The 21,566-nt window shown below is 47.7% G+C and overlaps 1 protein-coding gene across 1 annotated transcript in view; it reads right to left on the minus strand.

The window, feature by feature from the left end:
• Positions 1-807: 807 nt before the first annotated feature.
• Positions 808-21,566, minus strand: part of LOC149333283 (cytochrome P450 2A4-like) — a 35,604-nt gene continuing 14,845 nt past the window's right edge. Inside the window, exons 5-8 of the mRNA XM_089556029.1 lie at positions 19,158-19,273; positions 15,590-15,848; positions 9,004-9,194; positions 808-989 (exon numbers count right to left, since the gene is read on the minus strand). Coding sequence (XP_089412155.1) covers positions 808-989; positions 9,004-9,194; positions 15,590-15,848; positions 19,158-19,273 — 748 coding nt within the window. The remainder of the gene's footprint in view (positions 990-9,003; positions 9,195-15,589; positions 15,849-19,157; positions 19,274-21,566) is intronic.

The raw sequence follows: 21,566 nt of genomic DNA on the forward strand, positions 1-21,566 counted from the left end.
CTATTCTCGACCGCAACGTTTTACGCACGAGTGACACGCGGTTCACTCAGCTTTGCGACATGCGATAATGAAAATATCAACTGTATCAAGCCAACCTTATACCTCAGAGGATCAAAGAATGTTACGTTTATGAACGGATTTAAAGCGAGGAATAATCCAATCACTGACTTTTCATCCTGCCGTAGAATCTTTAATTTGTCGGAAATCCTCTAAACCAATCTTGCAAGCCAGTCTCTTACCAGCAGACTCTTGAAAAAAGCAGCAGCATGAGTACTGGAGCAACAACGGTTTGGAAAGATGCAAGTGGAGCTGAGAAGATACCTAAGCTCACGGGGATACACGAAAAAAAGAACAAATAAACAAGAATAAAGTGCGAAATAGCTTAGATGCTCATATTTATTTCCTCGTAGCTCACTAACAAAATATGGTTGTCTAGAACTAGCTTCATGAGGAAAACTTATCTTTTACACCTTACATTCCCACATTCTTCGATTGTACTGTTTATATAGCCTATTTAAAAAATCCATATATCCCAAAATCAAATTATAAACCGTAAATACAAAAGCAAAACATCACACGTGGCGTCTCTGACACACGAGATGGGACGGCGCAGAGATACTAATACTAGAGAGCTACAAAAACCTTAAAAGGACGTTAGTTAGCTCAATAAGGAACCAAATAATCCTGTTTTCCCGATGTATTCACTTATCATGCTTTCACAGTTTGGCCAAAGCAGTCAGTCGTTCCGAAGTAGAAGCTATTAGGGACGCTATAATCACTGGCACAGCGTTGCCCAGATCCAATTTTTCAGGCACGACGGAGCACAAACCGGAGCTTCACACGCTCAAGCTTGTTATGAATAAAATTATTGTCTTCAACGTCGAAGTCGAGCGTCTGACCAAGCAGGACGTGATATTTTTGCAGAAGCAAGGTGAGTAGCAAGAAGATCTCCATGAGGGCAAACGGCTCTCCCGGGCAAGACCTCTTCCCTGCGTTATACAAAAAAAAAAAATAGAACGTACATTTGCGTACTACGGCCAAAGGCGAATTAGGTGCGCTAGATCATTGGTTTACACTTTGGTAGTGGCGGTGGCAAACATTTATTGACCGTATGCAAGGAGGTGTTTGGACCCAAGCTCTAATGGCCCAGATCCTCAAATATCGAGGCGGAACTCCTATTCTGGAGCCCCAATGCTCGTGCCCTGGCGACCAAGATCCGTTGGGACTGTAGGTCATGGCAGCTGAGCAGCGCCCCCTCCCAAGCCTCCAGAGAAGGTTGGCAGATGAACGGCTGGGAAGGGTGGAGATTGGAAGGGCAGGCCCAGACCATGTGGAAAACGTCCCAGAATTTCTGAATTTAAGTATTTGAATACTGCCGCGCACAGCATTGTATTTTTAAAAAATTACCAAAGACACCTTGGAAATTCGAAAGTGTGCTTGGAAAAAGCCCCGTGCGTTCTGCCTCCCTTGCTTTCGCATCTGGTGACGTTCAGTCGGCGCATGCGCATTCGCTGCTTGTTTTTCTGGCGTTTGGTGTTGCGGGAATCCGGCGCCCGCTACCACTTTACCGAAAAGCTTGGCACGGTATCACTGGGCCGCTTCGGAGCCATGCGTCTCACTCACTAACGAGACGTCTGGCGATTGCAGCGAAGGAGCGGCGGTGCAGCTGCGACCGCCGACACGCGCGCGTTCATTCTACCGCTACTGTGCGACGTCACGGTTGGTATGCACAGCTGCGCCCCCCACTGGCTTGCCGGTTGCTAAGGAGGGGAGGAGGTTGGCAGCTAAGCGGAGGAGAGGCCACAGTTGACACGATTCCAGCGCACGGACGGACACTGCGAGTATAAGCCATAAAAGCTTTCGCATTAAAACTTTGAGAAGGAGCCGTTCGTCTGCTCTCCGCAGAGCCTTACAGGGTTGAGGAAAGCGACGGTGACGGTCCTTCTAAAATGTAGTGATGCCTTTGAGTGTAATCAGAAATTGGGTAGGCTTGGTGTAGGCTTGCAAAGCAATTGTGAGTGCCCGGAGAGGCAGTGGTGGGGCCGCCTGATCGGATAACTCATTGCTATGGAGTCCCTAATGGCCGGGAGCCCAGATGATGTTGCAGTGTTGAGATTCATTGTTCACGGAGAGAGATTCCTTGGATAGGATAATGGCTTAATTACAATGTGCCGAATTGGTCATCCTCTTTTTTACATTCATGGCCGTTCAAAGTGAGACACTCAACTCATTGCTCCTCTTAAGATTAGGACTTTAACCGGGTCTACGAAGGCCTCACTGCGCTGCTGTAATGCAAACTCACTAGAGCTCTAAATTAACAAACAAAAATTGTAAGCGTGCACGCCAGAGGGTACGGGCGAAATTTAGAAGAAACACGATGACGCAACAAGCGACAAAGAATGCTTAATTCATACTAAAAAAGTGCAATGAATATCACTATTGCCTAGATACAGAACTGTTTGTGATTAAACACCTCTGATAGACACCGGTGCAGCGAATTCGGTAATGGACGAAAAGTTATCTACTTCTTTAAAGAAAGTTAAGACGCCAGTTTCGGGACTAACGCTGCGCACGGCCAGCGCACAGCCGATTACGCCGTTAGCAGCATGCACCGCTCGAGTTCGAATCCAGGACACACTATACTACAATTTAATAAATTAATTAAAAAAATCCCCTGTGCCCCTTGGTTTCTGTGGCTGTTGGCTTCTCTCATATTTATAACGAGCACCTCATTCCCCTTACCTTGTTTGCTTAATTGCTTAGCGAGGGCCTCGGTTCTGGCAGCCTTGATGCCATAGGAAGCATAAGAGGGTTCTCACACAGCTTCCACCCTCGCCGTTCGATGACGTTCTACGTCACACCAGCGGTAACTCAGGACGTTCTACGTCCGCCGCTTACGTACGTGGGTGGCGCTGATGAACACTCTCAAGGTTAGGTTATTTGCAAACATAAATACCCCCGAAAGCAGAAGAATTGACAGCCGTCGCCGTAGCTCAGAGGTAGAGCACCGGACGCGTAATTCGGAGGTCGTGGGTTCGGATCCCACCGGCGGCATGTGGTTGTTTTTTCTTCTCCTTTTCTAATCAATTAGCTTTAAGCGATAACATATGAAGTAATATTCTAAACTAATCAACACCGCGAAATAAATAAATTAATTAAAAAAATACCCTGTGCCCCTTGGTTTCTGTGGCTGTTGGCTTCTCTCATATTTATAACGAGCCCCTCATTCCCCTTACCTTGTTTGCTTAATTGCTTAGCGAGGGCCTCGGTTCTGGCAGCCTTGATGCCATAGGAAGCATAAGAAAGTTCTCACACAGCTTCCACCCTCGCCGTTCGATGACGTTCTATGTCACACCAGCGGTAACTCAGGACGTTCTACGTCCGCCGCTTACGTACGTGGGTGGCGCTGATGAACACTCTCAAGGCTAGGTTATTTGTAAACATAAATACCCCCGAAAGCAGAAGAATTGACAGCCGTCGCCGTAGCTCAGAGGTAGAGCACCGGACGCGTAATTCGGAGGTCGTGGGTTCGGATCCCACCGGCGGCATGTGGTTGTTTTTTCTTCTGCTTTTCTAATCAATTGGCTTTAAGCGGTAACATATTCAGTAATATTCTAAACTAATCAACACCGCGAAATAAATAAATTAATTTAAAAAATCCCCTGTGCCCCTTGGTTTCTGTGGCTGTTGGCTTCTCTCATATTTATAACGAGCCCCTCATTTCCCTTACCTTGTTTGCTTAATTGCTTAGCGAGGGCCTCGATTCTGGCAGCCTTGATGCCATAGGAAGCATAAGAGGGTTCTCACACAGCTTCCACCCTCGCCGTTCGATGACGTTCTACGTCACACCAGCGGTAACTCAGGACGTTCTACGTCCGCCGCTTACGTGCATGGGTGGCGCTGATGAACACTCTCAAGGTTAGGTTATTTGTAAACATAAATACCCCCGAAAGCAGAAGAATTGACAGCCGTCGCCGTATCTGAGAGGTAGAGCACCGGACGCGTAATTCGGAGGTCGAGGGTTCGGATCCCACCGGCGGCATGTGGTTGTTTTTCTTCTGCTTTTCTAATCAATTAGCTTTAAGCGATAACATATTCAGTAATATTCTAAACTAATGAACACCGCGAAATAAATAAACTAATTAAAAAAATCCCCTGAGCCCCTTGGTTTCTGTGGCTGTTGGCTTCTCTCATATTTATAACGAGCCCCTCATTCCCCTTACCTTGTTTGCTTAATTGCTTAGCGAGGGCCTCGGTTCTGGCAGCCTTGATGCCATAGGAAGCATAAGAGGGTTCTCACACAGCTTCCACCCTCGCCGTTCGATGACGTTCTACGTCACACCAGCGGTAACTCGGGACGTTTTACGTCCGCCGCTTACGTACGTGGGTGGCGCTGATGAACACTCTCAAGGTTAGGTTATTTGTAAACATAAATACCCCCGAAAGCAGAAGAATTGACAGCCGTCGCCGTAGCTCAGAGGTAGAGCACCGGACACGTAATTCGGAGGTCGTGGGTTCGGATCCCACTGGCGGCATGTGGTTGTTTTTTCTTCTGCTTTTCTAATCAATTAGCTTTAAGCGATAACATATTCAGTAATATTCTAAACTAATCAACACCGCGAAATAAATAAATTAATTAAAAAAATCCCCTGTGCCCCTTGGTTTCTGTGGCTGTTGGCTTCTCTCATATTTATAACGAGCCCCTCATTCCCCTTACCTTGTTTGCTATACTACATCAAGTTCGTCGTGCTGCCTTCTTGCTCACATTATTTAATTTTAGGGTGGGATTTCCTGTCGCGTCACGAAGCTGTCATCGACTGCGCTCGCGCAGAAGTTGGGTTCTCCGCTTTGCCTAATGCCTCGCCAGACGCTGCTCCTTCTGTTCCCTGCGCTAAAGCCGTCGTCACCGAAGACATCGTCCTTCCTCCCAGCTCCACTGCGCTTGTAAGCTTCTCTTGTGACTCTGTTTGTGATGACGTTGTTCTCTTCACGCCGGCCTGCACTTTCCTGCGCCGCAAGTCCCTCCCGCTGCCCTAAGCTTTGCTCACTATTTCTGCTGGCCTCTCCGTGCTATGGGTCTCTAACCCGTTTTCCTTCCCTACTGCTTTGCGCCATGGCGAATGTCTCGGCAGTGTACAATCTATTGCGTCCATTCTCCCTTTTAGGACCCCGCCGATTCGCCTCATCTAGCCATGACTGCGCTCAGCCCTCCATCTTCTGCGCCTGATTCCTCCGCTACAGACCTCTTCCTTCGCTCTATCGCCACCGATCTTCCTTCCCCGCAACGGACGCAGCTTCTTAACCTCCTTCACCAGTTCCGCTCCTCCTTCGACTGTCATCGGAGTTCCATGGGCCAAACTTCAACGGTCACCCATCGTATCGACACCGGCAACCACGCACCAGTGCGGCAGCGCCCCTATCGTGTATCTGCCACCGAGCGCCATGCTATCGAAAAGCAAGTTGATAAAATGCTCCAAGACGGCGTGATCCAGCCCTCCAGTAGCCCTTGGGCTTCGCCTGTTGTGCTGGTCAAGAAGAAAGACGGCTCCATCCGATTTTTTGTCGACTACCACCGCCTTAATAAGATTACACGGAAGGATGTCTACCCTCTTCCGCGCATCGATGACGCTTTGGACTGTTTGCAAGGGGCCGAACTATTTTCTTCCCTCGATCTTCGTTCCGGATATTGGCAGGTCCCCATGGAAGCGGCCGATCGCCCCAAAACCGCTTTTGTAACCCCCGACGGCTTATACGAATTTACTGTTATGCCATTCGGCCTTTGCAATGCGCGTGCAACATTTGAGAGGATGATGTGCACCATTTTGCGGGGATTAAAATGGAAGGTATGCCTCTGCTACCTCGACGACATTGTCGTCTTTTCTGCGGATTCTGACACCCACCTTCATCGCCTGAGGCACGTCTTGAACTGCCTTTCTGAGGCCGGTTTGCAGCTAAAGTTGAAGAAATGCCGTTTTGCCGCTCGTAAACTCACTATCTTAGGGCACGTTGTCTCCAAGGAAGGCGTTTCTCCAGACCAAGCCAAACTTCGTGCGGTCGCTGCTTTTCCCAAGCCTACATCTGTCAAAGAACTGCGCAGCTTCCTTGGCCTGTGTTCCTACTTTCGTAGGTTTATTCGAAACTTTGCATCGATTGCTGCCCCTTTAACACAACTCGTATCCAGGAGCTCCGACTTTTCACAGTGGTCACCCGCATGCGACAACGCGTTTTATACCTTACGCCGCATCCTGACCGCACCACCTATCCTGCGCCATTTCGACCCGACGGCCCCTACCGAGGACCACACCGACGCCAGTGGTGTTGGTCTCGGGGCTGTACTCGCGCAGCGCAAACCTAGCTTTGCTGAGTACGTTGTCGCCTATGCAAGCCGCACCCTGACGAAGGCAGAGTCCAATTACTCAGTAACGGAAAAAGAGTGTTTGGCTATCGTTTGGGCTCTTACCAAATTCCGCCCTTATCTCTATGGTCGTCCCTTTGACGTCGTGACGGAAACCATGGGCTTTGCTGGTTATCCTCACTGAAAGACCCCTCCGGCCTCCTCGCAAGATGGGCTCTTCGTATGCAGGAATACGACGCCCGCGTAGTTTATCGCACCGGGCGCCAGCATCAAGATGCTGACGCCCTTTCTCGCTGCCCCCTTCCGGTTGAGCTCGCCGGCCTCTCAACACTCGAAGACTCCCCTCCGTTGCTTCACATCGACGACATGCCTTCACCGCAGCGCATGGACCCTTGGATTGCGTCTCTGCTTGATTTCCTCTCTAACCCTACGGCGGCTTCTCCATCACGCGCTCTCCGTCGCGAACCTCCTCACTTCGCCATCCTTGACAATCTCCTTTACCGCCGCAACTACAGCGCAGATGGTCGCAAGTGGTTATTAGTTGTTGCTCGCCATCTCCGCTCGCCAGTCTGTGATTATTTCCACGCTGACCCACAATACGGACACGCAGGAGTCTTCAAAACATACAATCGGATCCGGCTGCGTTACTACTGGCGCGGAATGTATAACTTCATCCTTAAGCACATTCCCTCATGCCTGCCCTGCCAACGTCGCAAGCCCCCTGCTCACCGTTCTGCAGGCGAGTTGCAGCCGCTACCTTGCCCACCGCGCCCATTTGACCGCGTAGGCATTGATTTGTATGGACCTCTTCCCTACACTGCAGCCGGTAACCGTTGGGCTATCGTCGCCGTTGACCACTTGACGAGGTATGCAGAAACCGCCACCCTTCCATCCGCCTCAGCGTCTGACGTAGCCTCCTTCATTTTGCGACGGTTCATTCTTCGCCACGGCGCACCGCGCGAACTGCTGAGTGACAGAGGCCGCGTTTTCTTATCGGAAGTTGTCAAAGCCTTGCTCCGCCAGTGCAACATCATTCACCGAACAAGCTCTGCCTATCACCCGCAAACTAACGGCCTTACAGAAAGATTTAACCGTACCCTCGGCGATATGCTCTCTATATACGTCTCATCAGACCATTCCAATTGGGATCTCGTCCTTCCGTATGTGACGTACGCCTACAACAACGCAACGCGGTCGACTACCGGCTTCTCACCGTTCTATCTTCTTTACGGCCGTCATCCTTCTGCTCCACTCGATACCATTCTCCCATACCAGCCTGACGCATCTGAGTGTACTCCTATTTCGCAAGCTGCACGACACGCAGAAGAGTGTCGCCAAATCGCCCGTTCTCTCACAACTGAGGCCCAATACCGTCGGAAATCCCGCCACGACAGCCATCACACGTCCCCGCACTTTTCTTCTGGTAGCCTCGTGTGGCTCTGGATTCAATCCAGTACTCCGGGCCTCTCCTCGAAACTTCTTTCAAAGTTTCACGGCCCATACCGAGTTGTGGAACGCACCTCGCCTGTTAATTACGAGGTGGAACCGCTGATGCCGTCTCCTGATCTTCGCCGGCGCGGACGCGAGACTGTTCACGTCCAGCGCCTAAAGCCGTATTATGACCCGGCCATCCCACCTACGCCGTAAGTCGCCAGGATGGCTCCTCTTGATGATGATGATGATGATGTCCTCGGGCTGAATGGCACATACCCACGGCGGGGGATTGGCCAGGGTGCATAGCGGATACAAACGCACTCATGTACAGGGAATGGAGTATAATTAAATCTAAAATTTGGGACACAGAGCTAGAATTTGTACAATACAAAAAATACGGAGAAAGAAAAGTTGTGAATTCACATTCTAGCAGAGGAATCTACCAGATGAAATTATATAATTGTGAATAGAATCGAACACTGGTTTCAGGGCATATCCCTTGGCGCTTGCCCCGAAGGATAAGAGAATCGGAATAGATAGAGGAAGCCCAAGCCGAGCGAGGGGGATCTCCAAGAAAATTCTACGGAGAGCAGCGAGCCGCCGGCAGGAGAGGAAAAACTGTTCTATAGACTCAATTTCGCCACAAGACTCACAAAGGTTGGATATCGAAAGCCCCGATCGGCATAAATAAAGATTTAGCCGCGGTATCCTGCAGCGCAAAAGGGTCATGGACACCTCACATTGCCTCGAACTGCACATCCGCACACTCCAAGGAAATGCCAGGTGTTGAAAATCCGCTGCAGCGAGGAGAGGCTCATGGCTCAAGGTGTGGAAACACGAAGAAGTTCCTGTTGAAGCGAAGACGACGACGAACTTCTGACCGTCGTGTTGAGCGGCATTGCCATCACTTTGGGTGTGTGCTCGTGGTGCTCGACCTCTGTGGCTACGAGGCCTGTGTCTCTGTGTCTACCGCCGGCGCACAGTACTCTAACCATCCCAGTACCCATCTTACACCTGAGAAACTATATTAATATATCACCTCCTACAATTCAGTTGTGCTGTTGGAGGGGTCATCTTTCATTCGCTTTTTTTTATAATATGCAGATCTGCCAGCATATACTTCTGCCCACGTTTTCGACTTGGCTGATCTCTGCTTATAATGCAACTCACTGCGCATTGTTGTGTCAGAACTCTCGCTCCAATACTTTACTCACCTACGGAAAATGCCACATGGTCCTCTGGCTTTTTCGACATGAGGGTCCCGTCTTCCATCAAGAATCGAGATGGGTCAAAAAAATAAGGGTTTTTCCACACTGAGGGATTGTTGCTGACGGCCCAAAGGTTCAAAAAGGCCACGGTGCCTTTCGGTATGAATAAGTCGTCCACCATAAGATCATGGGCACTCCTGTAGCCGAAAAAATGAAAACACAAGAAACACATGAGATACACGTGAGATAGAATGAGCTTTGAAGAACTCGGCGCTATTTCAGACATCCAGAAAACGATTATGTAAGACCCTTGCATTTTGTATAATGCTAGCAATCGGAAGATGTGGCGCATTAATATCTTTAAGTATATTAACTGAACAAAATGGAGCACCACTGCTTTGCTTCCACAAATTTAATTTACGGAATTTACTCTGAAGAATTTTGATGGGAAGAAAGATAAGAACGTCCTATAGTTACAAGAATACTGATAATGATGATACTTGAAGAACACAGCGCAACAACAGGGACAAGAGAGAAGACGGGACAGGCGCTAACCAGAAACTAACAATTTATTGAAAAGGAACACGTATAATATGCTCTTTTACAACCTTGAGCGCTCCTGAGCTGCACCAACAACGCCTATAAGCTGTCAACTTCAGTCATGGTGGTCAAGATAGAAGAGTTCACAATCTTAATCGTGGAAGAATCGGGTTCTTATGTGTCGCGGTTTTTGTTAATGTGAAATGCTTCGCTGATTTCTCTAGTTAGTTCATCTAATTGATTCTACAAGATCTTAGTATCGTTAAAAAGTGGAGTACATGGTTCTGCAGTAGGTCTTGAGGCGTTAAGACGACATTCTTTGTTGTGCAAGGCGAGCTTTGAGAAAGGCGCCCCTTCCAAAGGAGTATAGTGTGCACGGAAGCGGGTTTTCAGGCACCTTCCTTCGGAAAGGGCCCCTTCCTCAAACCTAGCCTCGCACTACATAGAATGCCGTCGTAACACCTCAAGGCCTACTGCAGAACCATGTACAGCCGGCGAAATCTTTAGCTGGCATGCGTGACGGCCGCTTTTGCTGCGCTCCTGCGCTTTACTACAAAACAAACTTGCGGAAAGCTCAACACTAAGCATGGCCTTAGTAAGCCCTTGCTTAGATTTGATATTTTCGCAAATGTGCTCCGTCATAAGCTGCAGGAGCATGGAAAACGCGGGCGTCACGCACGCCAGCTGAAGATTTGACCGCCTGTACTCCACTTTTCAACGATATTAAGATCTTGTACAACCACAAAGATAAACTAACTAGAGAAATCGGCGAAGCATTTCATTTTACAAAAATCGTGACGCATGGTTAAGCACCCCATTAATCCCCATTAATGACTGTGAACTATTTTATCTTGACCACCATTACTGAAGTTCACAGCCTATCAGTGTGGCTGGTGGAACTCAAGCTCCGTCTTGGTTGCAAAAGCTGACATTTTATTTCTTCCTTTTCAGTAAACTTTCACTTGCTAGTTAGCGGCTGTCCCGTCTTCTCTCTTGTCCCTGTTGCTGCGCTGTTTTGTTCTACAGGTATGTACCACCTCGCTCAACTCGCTGTTTTACTGATAATAATGACGGCTTTGCTGAGTTTTATTAGCGCAAAGACAGCATTGGGTAAAGGCCACCATGGTGGAAGGTGTTTATCGCGTATACAAGGCGGGGTAATAGACCAATTTTCCAAACATTTCGCCCCGAAAAACTGGTCACCACGCCAGGGGAAAGCTTCCAACCATTGTATCACCAGTGGTTAGCCGGCGGCACTTGAGCTCAAACGCGACATGGATATTATTGTTCGGAAAAACGAGCGTATTATCCGCTGACTGACACTTAACAAAAATGCGTGGGTACCTTGATTTCGGGACCACAGTAATCATTTCACCCTAAATCTTAAGGAGAACAACACGCGTTGTAACTTACGGACACAAAGGACGAAACGCTAACACCTATTCCTCGTTTTCGTTAATTTCTTAGGAGACAAAAAATTTCAACTCACATCTGTGACATTTTTCCCCTTTTTTTCGCAAGGGGGCGGGTAGGGGGGGTGAAGGGGTCGGACAACCTGCTTGGCATAGTATCCAGGTCGCGTACAGCTAACATGATGTGTATAATTCATTTTTGGGCAGAGGTATGGAGCTCTTGCTTGATTAGACAGTGTGGTTTGTTTCCTGGCGACCGTAATATACAAAAATGGCGTGGTGGCTCAGTGCTTACGGCGCTCGGCTGCTGACCCGAAAGACGCGGGTTCGATCTCGGCCACGGCGGTCGAATTTCGATTAAGGCGAAATTCTAGAGGCCCATGTACTGTGCGATGTCAGTGCATGTTAAGAACCCCAGGTGGTCGAAATTTCCGGAGCCCTTCACTACAGTGTCCCTCATAGCCTGAGTCGCTTTTAGACGCTAAACCCCATGAACCAAACCAAACCAAAAATGAATTAGGGGGCTATGTGTAAGGCACTGATGTCAAAGCAACCACAACAAATTTGATTTAAAAATATGTCACAATCTGAACAGCACACTCTCACGAATATCTCTTGTTAACCTGGTTCTTTTTCCCGCATAATCCTGAAATTTTATAAAACATGTTCTATATTTAGAGCAGCGGAAAGCAAGTAAGTTCGTCACGAGCCCTTTGTTTTGTGTAATTTTATAATTTCGCGCCGCATGCAAGCTTAATTAGACAAAATATAATTTGCCGGAACTACTTGCAAATAATATAAAACAATTCTACCTGAAGGCAAAAAATAAACAGTACTTTCTAGCATCTGTCAAACTGATGCACGATGCTTATAATCACGTAGAATATGAATCGTAATGTATTATCTGCCAGTCTCGTCTTATTCCACAAGTTTTTTTATTCGCCACTCAGACAAGAACCCTACATCTGCGCCCCTCCGCCGCGCAGATCCCATCGCATCAATCATCCTCTTCAAGTTTTGCGCCCACGTGCCCGTACTACTGTTTTCTCTAATTCATTTTTTTTGCCGAGTAGCAGTTGACTGGAACGGCCTTCCCCACGATATCGCTGCCATCACCTGCCCTGGAACATTCATGACTGCATTGAACACCTGTACTTCTTAAAAGCCCACCCCTTATGTAACACCCCGCAAAGGGTCTTTAAGGAAAATAAAGTGATGTGATGTGATCTACTATTAACATGGCTTCATTAGTGGCTTAATTTATTAATGTGGAAAAGTTTTTATTGCGAGACATATAACATGGGCGGTCGATTTTCTGGTGAAGGAAATCGTACTTCATTGAACAGGGGCTTTTAATTTGATTTGTCGGGCGTGTAATTTCATTGCTTCTCGATAGTGAAAACTGCGTTCACCACTTCCAAATACATTGAATGGCGGACCTCCATAAATTTGCTGGTTGATCATTTTATTTATGGCGACTATTCAGATATTCCAGCACCTTCACGAAAAGAAACGCAATCATTTCTTCTCACTTGGTTTGATTTACACTTTGCCTTTTTCATTACGTTTGTTTTCCTTCGTGTTGACTGTGACAGTGGTGGGGGCCGCGGTGGAGTCATTTAGCTGATCTAAAATCTGGGCGAACTCGCTTTGAAAGGCTTTTTTGTAAATAATATGGAGGTTCTATCGAGGCACTGGACTCATGGGTAAAATTCGCCGATTGTATTTAGGTATGTGCTATACGAGAACTTGTACCTTTCTCGTCAGTGTCCTCATCGGAGAACTGCTCGCCAAAAATATCTGGTTCGAAATTAATATGAAGAATTAGGCATTCGCAGTGTTTTAGTAAATGGAGAAAAATAAAAGGAATGAATATAAAAGACGTTTCCAAAGGGAGATGGAACACGGCTGGTTCCTGCGCACCTTGTCAGCCGTCGTCATCATCATAATCATCATCAGCCTGACTACGCCCACTGCACGGCAAAGGTCTCTCCCTTGTCTCTCCAATTAGCCCTGTCCTTTGCCAGTTGCGGCCACCGTATTCCCGCAAATTTCTTAATCTCATCCGCCCATCCGCCCAACTTTCTGCCGCCCACTGCTACGCTTGCCTTTTCTTGGAATCCACTCCGTTACCCATAGGGTCCAGCGGTTATCTTGACCTCGCCGTACATGTCCTGCGAGCGTGCGGTAGCTTTTGATGACATAAAATAAGGTAAAGTTTATACACTAATGCACCTTCTTTTCGGTCATGCCACCTACGATGATGTAATGGAAAGTTCCACCCCGACTGCTGCTGAGTTACACGCCACTCGTCACTGCTATGGGGCTCCGTACTCGCTACACACCGATATTTGTGGGTTCGAATCCGACCCGTGGAACTTTTTTCTGGGACGTTTTTTAGTTTGCACGACGCACTAGAATCACGCACATACCTCTGAAATCTCTCCCCGCGGCCAGTAATTATAGCGCGTTAAAAAAATAGCTCTCGCGCTTTGTCCTTGTACAGCTTCGTAATGTCTTGTGCGCGGGAGATTGTTGCGGTCATATCCCTTATACCCATGTCACAAGCCACACGCCTGCGATGTGTGCGGTTAGAATGAACACGACGTGGTTCAAGGTTCTGAACCGGTCTGGGTGTGGTGGCCGGCTTCTTAGATATCCAGAAAACCTGGAGAAGAGCATATTTTAAACAGGAAGTTGCTGGTAAACGCAGGTTTTCAAATATTACAAGATTGCACCATAACAGCCATTATCCGCAGATTCGGGTCACTTGTAGTTTTCTCCCATTTATTGTCAAAACTGTACCCCGTTGGTTTCATACGGCAGTTTTTACAACTCCGGTTGAGCTGAGTACAAACCTCCAAAGCGACACTTTGCAACGCATTGGATTGTTAGACAGTTCCCATTAATACATTCATAGAGTTATCTGACAATATTCCACCGTTGCCTCACAATTAAAAGTGATGCCCAAGAAAGCCGAACTTGGCGTAGCAAACGCCAGAGCTGGAATTTAGAGGGAGTAGATAAATATGCATATTGTGTCAAAAGCACACAGACTGGACCTAGACGGAAACCGGACAACCGCTTGTCTTTTGAGTACCATCTGTGTTTGCACTATGGACTCACAATGCAAAGAGCAGCTGTGAAACTGCGCTTCATTGATAAGCGAAATTCTACTTGACCGTCGATGCCCCGTGGTTAGTGCGCGCAGCCCACCGCCTCCAAGGCTATGTCGTCCCACTGTGCTGGACTAGTCCCAATGCTGGTGGGAAAAAGTGTAAAATTAAAGAAGTGGTCAGTTTCGACGCCACCGCAGCAGCGGCACGCGTCGCTTGGTGTAATGTGCGAAATTATTTCAAATGTGTGATGATTTCAAGGAGACCAAATAGTCGCCTTTACATTTGCCACCACGGAAGGTAGGCAAAGCGACGTGATTAAAACGAATACTTCGCCACGTAATTCCTGCACACGCAACTATACATACATTTTGCGTATTTAAGCCATGTGGAAGCCGCGAACATTCCAATGGCAGCATTCTACCATCCTGCTTGCCGTTACGTAACAATATGTCTAAGAGAATATTTTTCTATGTGCCTTGGAATTTTTACGTAAGTTTTAATAGCTTCTAGTGAACAAAAGCACTCCTTGAATGAGCGCCAGTCGACTGTACGCTGTAAAGTACATTGTAATAAAAGACCGAAGCAGTGGCCTAGCTGTTTGAGCACCCGCCTCGCATGAGGGAGGTGCGGGTTCGATCCCCAGTGCCGTCGGGTAGCCACCGGTGATACAACAGATACAAACTCTCTCTTGCCTGGAGCCCGTCTTCTGTAGGGTGAAATGCTTGGGCAATGGGTCTCAGACCCCACCTTGAGAAGACAAAAATACCTTGTCCCATGGCGCTCTTTGGCTACAGATGCCTTTGGGACATAAAAATCCATCATCACCACATCATAACAAAAGTACCATAGCAGAAGGCTCTCTCGCAGGAAATATTCAAGCCACGGTAATGGCTAAAAAACCGGTAGGTGAAAGTCGTTTTTGGAATAAAAACTCAGCGCTCATCTATAAGCAACATAGCTTTTGCAACACTAGAACTACATTATGCAGCCACTGCCTGCTGAAAAAGGGTTTCAACGCAGCAATACCCTGTTGCCGCAGGGGCGATTTTCCCAGTTTGTGCCTGGTTTTACTTGACTGCTACAAGTCCCTGACAGGGCCGGCTGCTGGAAAGAAAGAGTAAATTACTAATCTACAAATAGAATAGTCTTGCGCCAGGTCTAACCACGCGCTCTAAAACAATATTTTGCTCACATATCGCGACCTGACATTCTTCCGCTGCTTTCTACGTTTCCCTTATCTCGCTATCATCTTTGGTACTTTGCTTACCAAAGCCGGATTTATTTATATCGCTCGCTCACTGCGTTTCTCTTGATTTCTTGGCCAATAGTTGTGCTTTAGTTAAGGCTTTGCACTGAAATCTACGATGCAATACAAGTCGATCTTTTAAATGCCGCACCAAGCATTTGACTCCCATAGCTCGCCGCGCTCCCCACAATTTATTTCTAGTATTTTCTCTACGTTCCTGCTCATGGCAAGGGCAGTACTCCTAAATGCTAGGGTAAACTTCGCACTATACTCACGTTCGTGGCAGGTTAAAACCGGACTCTACATTCCATCGCTCCATCTCCCAGATGCAGGCCATTGTGAACGGCATTTTCTTTCGGTCTTCCCATGTGGGTGCTCTGGTGGCACCTATTACTTGGTCGATTTCTTGCTGCATTCGGTCTTGAATGTCGTGTCGGCGAGCCGCACACATCACCATGTGCGCTACTATGGCCCGGGTCGGGTTGAATATGCCGCCAAGAATTACGCTATTGGCGTTGCCCACCAAATACCTATCTGCAAGGAAATGGGAATTCATACTCTCACTATCCATAACTGCTTTAGCACGTAAATCTTTGCAGCTACGGTGGCAGCAGCTGTCGTACTTTATGAATGCTCGAAGCTGGTCGGAAGGTAACGTTTTCCGCAGTACTATCAATCGAGTCCTTGCCTTCTTTCCTGCTGTGTGTTTGTAGCCTAGATTTAGCCTCGCTCTGGCCGTGATCGCCTATTATTCAACAGCCTAGTTTGGTGAGATCGATCTAAAGAATGATACAGAATGATCTATACTTTTGTAAACACCATAAATGTCGGTCCCTTATATTTTTTTTCGTTTTTTTCAGCGAGCCCAGGATCTAGAGCTTTGGCAATTAAGCTCTTATCTGCTCACCTAGAACATTAGAGGCACTGTTGGCGTAACAGATCTTGTGCTTACGTCAAATGAGTTGACCTTAACATCATCGTCGCGTGCATGGTCACGCGGCGTCACGTGACATCGTTTGGCCAAGACATCAACGTCACATAATATCTCACGCGACATCACGTGAAAGTAGTTGATCGTTCATACGCTGCTTCAAATACGAGCCTTCAGAGCGCGCTCAGGAGAAGAGTGGGTAGAGTCTCTTAATCTGAATGCAATTAGCAAAAGTTCACATCGGAAAAGCATGAACAGCATATCTTGTTAAACGCCATAATGAGAGTGAATTGTGGTAGAGGCCCTGTACACCGACAACTGTACCGGTTCGCGCCCTTCTGTGAAGAATCTGTGTTCTGCCTGTGTATGCATGCCGATTTAGGCAACGATCCAAGCGGGCAGGCCGGTGAAGGCGAGGATGTCACAAATGGGTGGCTGGCGCCTCTGGGAGAGAGCACGGTGAGTGGATGGGTCGGCAGCACGTTAGCGCGCCTGGGCGATTTCGGCGAGCAGGGGCAACATCCCTACCAGTAGGATGACCGGAACTAGCCCTCTGGTGCCTTTAGGTGAGGGTGCTCGGGAGGAGGCTGTTTTCGTACCCGGAGGGGGCCAGAGAACTCTCCGGGGGTGCATCTTTAGGTGCGTCCTAAAATCTATGGAACACAGTAAAGGATCCAAGGTTGGTCCTTCGTGTAACCATGTAACGGTTGTGATCTAACCGGCGACAACCGTGTAAATGTTTGGTGTATAGATTATGGGTTTAACGTCCCAAAATGACTCAGGCAATTCTGAACGCCGTAGTGCAGTGCCCTTTATAATTTCAACCACTCCGGGCTCTTTAACTTGCGCGGACACCGCAGAGTACACGCGCCTCTAGCATGTCACTTCCATCCAAATGCCACCGCAGCGGCGGGCATCAAACCCACTGCCTTGGAAACAGCAGCCGAATGCTAAAGCCACTGAACCACCGCAGCTGATGGAATGAGAACATCCCAATTAGAAAACTGTTCAATAAACTACCTGAAATGCGTCTCGAGGAGTGCCGCAAGGAAGCGTGCTATGGCCGATGTTGTTTAACAATGTTATGGCGGCTCTGCATGACGCCCTACCATGCGGCCGTACACCGCTGCGATTATTCCTCTACGCTGACGACATCTACGTGTGGGTATCCGCCGGCTACCAGCACAAGCGTACAGCGGTGATGCCGCAGCGGGCTCTTTCTGCTCTCGCCGCGTTAGGGATCTACCTGTCGGCAGAGAAGTTCTGCTTCGTCCTGTTCCCGGGCTAACGACATAGCTGCACGTGATTAGACCTATGAATACAAAACCGAGTTACGTCACGTTTGTCATGCCAGGTTCCTGAGCGTCACCTTAAACTCACGTTTGACGTGGGAGGAAGCTGTTGATGGTACTGTTTCCTGCTCACTGCCAAGGCTAAACGTACTCAAAAGTTTCGCAGGTGTGATTTACTTGCGGCAACAGTGCTTCAACATTGTTAAAACTCCACTCACCCGATGGCATCAGCAGAAGTTTTACTCCCTGTCTTTTCTGTCGCCATTAGGCAGCCAGTAAAAACGCCTTCAGATCACTGACAGGAAAGGCCTAAGTTGCACTGGCAGTTCGATGCCCGGCGTCTAGCAAGGTCTTAGAAGAAGCCAGTTGCCTTCCGTTACGGCTGCAGGCCTCCAAGAAACTGCTTCTAAAATTAGTTCGCCTTGCAGACATCCGGACAAGTCAGGTGCTTCTTCGTCGACTACAAGCTAGGACCCAATGTCATTCCTCTGCAGCCTTTCAGACGCTAACCACAGTTATCCTGTCACCCACGAGGCGCAGGTGTCAACAAAACCCTTCATGGTTTTTGGATGACACCCGCTGCCGCCTAGACATCCCAGGGTTATAACAAAACAATGGCTTCCTCTGGCGGAGGTAAGGTCCTTGGTTCTTCAGCATCAGAACACCGTCTACGATGGCCACGTACAAGTTTGCAATGACTGCTCTGTGTGCCGCCATGAAGTCCAGCTCAGCTGTATTTTTATTGCCTGACCTTTAAGTATCTTGGGTTGGGCGCTCAAAAATAGTAGTGCCGTATACTTCGGCCGAATTGCTGGTGCTTTTGAGGTCGCTTAAACATCTGTCTTTCTGCATACGTTAGATAGCCTTCATTCTGACTCGTTGTCTCCGCTGCAGCGCCTACAATGACCAAACTGCAGGTGATAGATTTAGCCTCTGAGCTCTCACTTGGCTGAAGAAGCTACAGTTGAGAGGATTTACAGATTGCTTCCAGTGGCTATCATCTCACGTTGGAGCCGCGGGTGACACGGTGGCAGAGCTTCTTGCTCAAGAATCCCCGTCTTATCCATATTCAGTGGCTCTCCCAAAGGACAAGAACTCCGTTGCGCAGCTTTTGGTGCGACACTTCTTCACTTCGCCCGTCTTTGCGCCCACCTTGAGTTACGCAAGCCTTGTCGTGCGACAGAGACACTCTCATGTACCTACCGAGCATGAACTCTGCCTAAACGTAGGTTGCCTACACAAGACTCACCGCTCCACCTCATCTACATGGGTACTCTGTGATGCTGTGGGTGATGTGTTACATTGCGTTTTAGCGTGCCCGCGTTTTTGTACCGAGCGTGAGAAACTCCTGGAAAACCTAGGCGTTCCCAAGGATGACATCTGGCACATCGTGCACTTAGGAATCCAGAAGGGAACAGCGGTTACTGTCAAGATCGTTATTAAACATTTTAGACCACACTGGCGTTAACGAACAGTGGTAGAGACGCATTATCTTAAATCAGTGACTCAGGCTGATCTACTGCGACATGCCTCTGTAAGGCTAGTCCTACCTGTACGTTTACACCACCACCACTTGTAGGAATTCAATTGAGTTGTGCCGCAAACAAACATAAATCTTACATTCAAACGCAGTGTTGGGATCGCCTTTCGATTCCTCAATCTTCTTCAAATAAGTTCGGATAAAATCGCGGTCCTGCTTTTCAGATGTGGCCGCCAAGTATTTCTTGATCTGTTTTCTGTAAATGAAACATTTGTACATATAAAGCGATTGAGCCATGATGATCCCTCTGCCCGATGTTTTGGTACAATCACAGAGGTATACGATTAGTTAGGACAGTAAAAAAACGTTGCAACCTTCCACAAGGCACTGTACCATGAGTGTAATTTTTATAACTAATGTATTTGTTGTGGAGCGGAAAGTCATGCCCATTAAAAATGATTCAGTAGACAGAACTGCTCTTTCCACCCAAATACAGGAATGCTTATATATTCGCCTGATAAGACAATTTTACTTCTGGCAGGTGCGCCTGAAATCTGCAAAGTGATATTTGATCATATTTAATAAATTATTCGAGCGTTCAGAACAGCCTCTTCGTAATATCATAAAAGGAGTGCATCAAAGAAGTTTAATCGGGACATCCAACCTTTCTAATTATTAAAGGCTTTATCAAGCCTAGAAGGCTGACAGAGGTGCGCTGCGGCGATTCCCTGGCTCTGTCCGACAGACTACACTGAAGTGGTCATAGCCTTATTGATCATTATAGCCTGTCAGCCTCCAGGCTCACATTCTGAGCTTGCAGCGCCTAGATGGAATGAAAAGCAGCTGACTTACCTATTAGAAGCCAACAGGTACTGCCCATTGTCTAATGTAGAGCGCATAGACCTTGGCAGTAATGTTCAAGGACATGAGCATTTGAAATGTCACTCTATTGAGCCTTGCGGTGATCACGCGACCTCACAACATATCTCCCACTAAAATGGGGCTTCAGAAAATTTGTAAATGATGTGGCCTTAAAGGTGCAGTGAAGAGGAAAATGAACTCTTTATTTTGACGCGGGAACTCGATCTGCACGTTCCGAGCATTCTTAGAAAGTTCGATTTACTGCCCTTTGTGGCGGATATCCCTAACTAAATGGAATTAACGTCCGGCTCCCGCCTTTTTTTTTTTTAATTCGCCCCCGTAAGGTGGGTGGAGTCGACCAACGCGTGGAGTGCCTTTCACCCAGTCCCGTGGCGGCTTGCCGCTCAGCCATCGGAGGAGTAATGCGTAGTAGTCCGTAGAAGCAAATAGTCCGCGCGTATTTTTATTTCTGCGGGTTTATTTATTTGGATACATGCGGACCCCAAAAGGTGCAGGTTTAAATAAAGAAGCGGTACGAGTCCTAATCTCACAACCATAAAGTTTCGCCAAGCACCACCTACATGCTGAAACTACCGGTGCACAAAAGAAAAACTGCACCAGTATTGAAACGGTCTAAAAATTGTTGTTTACAGTCCGAACCTTCTGGCATGTTAAGGTATCAGGTGGCGAAGCTCAGAATTACACCTATTGCTGTAACGCAAAACGCCACCGGACAATAAAATACCGGCCAGTCTGGCCGAGGTTGTTCTGGGGAGCATCTTCGGGAACACAAAGGATCGATGTGGGCAGTGGTTAAACGAACTATTAAATTATCTAAAATGCGGTTACCGCCAAGACTCACAGCATAGTTATTATGCACCGTATGCTGGTTGAATACCGCTTGTCCCTGTTCAGAGGAAACATACCACGTGAGGACCGTCTTCTTGACTCTGGTGCTACCATTATCGTATTCTGCGTGGCTGCGCGCTCACCCATGATCACGTGAACAAGCGTAATTCTTCCTTACGATCGGGTGTACACACCGTGCAAGGAGGACGTTGTTGTTACCTCCGAAGCGTTGCCGCGCCGTACCTCGAGCACAACTTCGTTTTCATCAGCATGTGCGCGGTTTTACGGCTTCTCAAGATATGTCAAAAAGCATCTCGGAAGGTCTATGGGCATCAGTGTGGGAGTATTTGTAAACAAAAGCGCTGCAAAACCTAATAGCATGGGAGCATCCATAAAGCGGGGTTGACACCTGGATAGTACCGTACTATAGAAATCGAAGAAAGGAAGGAAGGGTGACTATTCAGATATTGAGTAATCGTTTATACAACGCAGCTGTAGAAGAGCTCACGAGACGACCGTGATACTTTTTTATCTTTAATAGTCCAAACTAGCGACTCGTGGCAAAAGGAGAACACGAATCTCTCCAATGTACAAATGTGAAAGCTGCCGACGCATAAGCGCAACGCAGACGTTGAGAAAATCGATATGCGAAAGCCGTTTTAAAAGTTCAAATCAAGCAGCTGATCCATTATTAAGATGAAAACTTTCTATTTCAATCACAGAAATGACCCTGCACTGCTGCGTTGTAATAATGTATTACCGATCATGCTAAGCGAGCTGCTTTTTTTTTGCTAACACACTTCATTTGCCATGCTATCTTCATGTCCCTGATATAGATA

This window comes from Amblyomma mixtum, chromosome 8 (assembly GCF_055824585.1).
Source record: "Amblyomma mixtum isolate Tamu chromosome 8, ASM5582458v1, whole genome shotgun sequence".
Lineage (NCBI taxonomy): Eukaryota > Metazoa > Arthropoda > Arachnida > Ixodida > Ixodidae > Amblyomma > Amblyomma mixtum.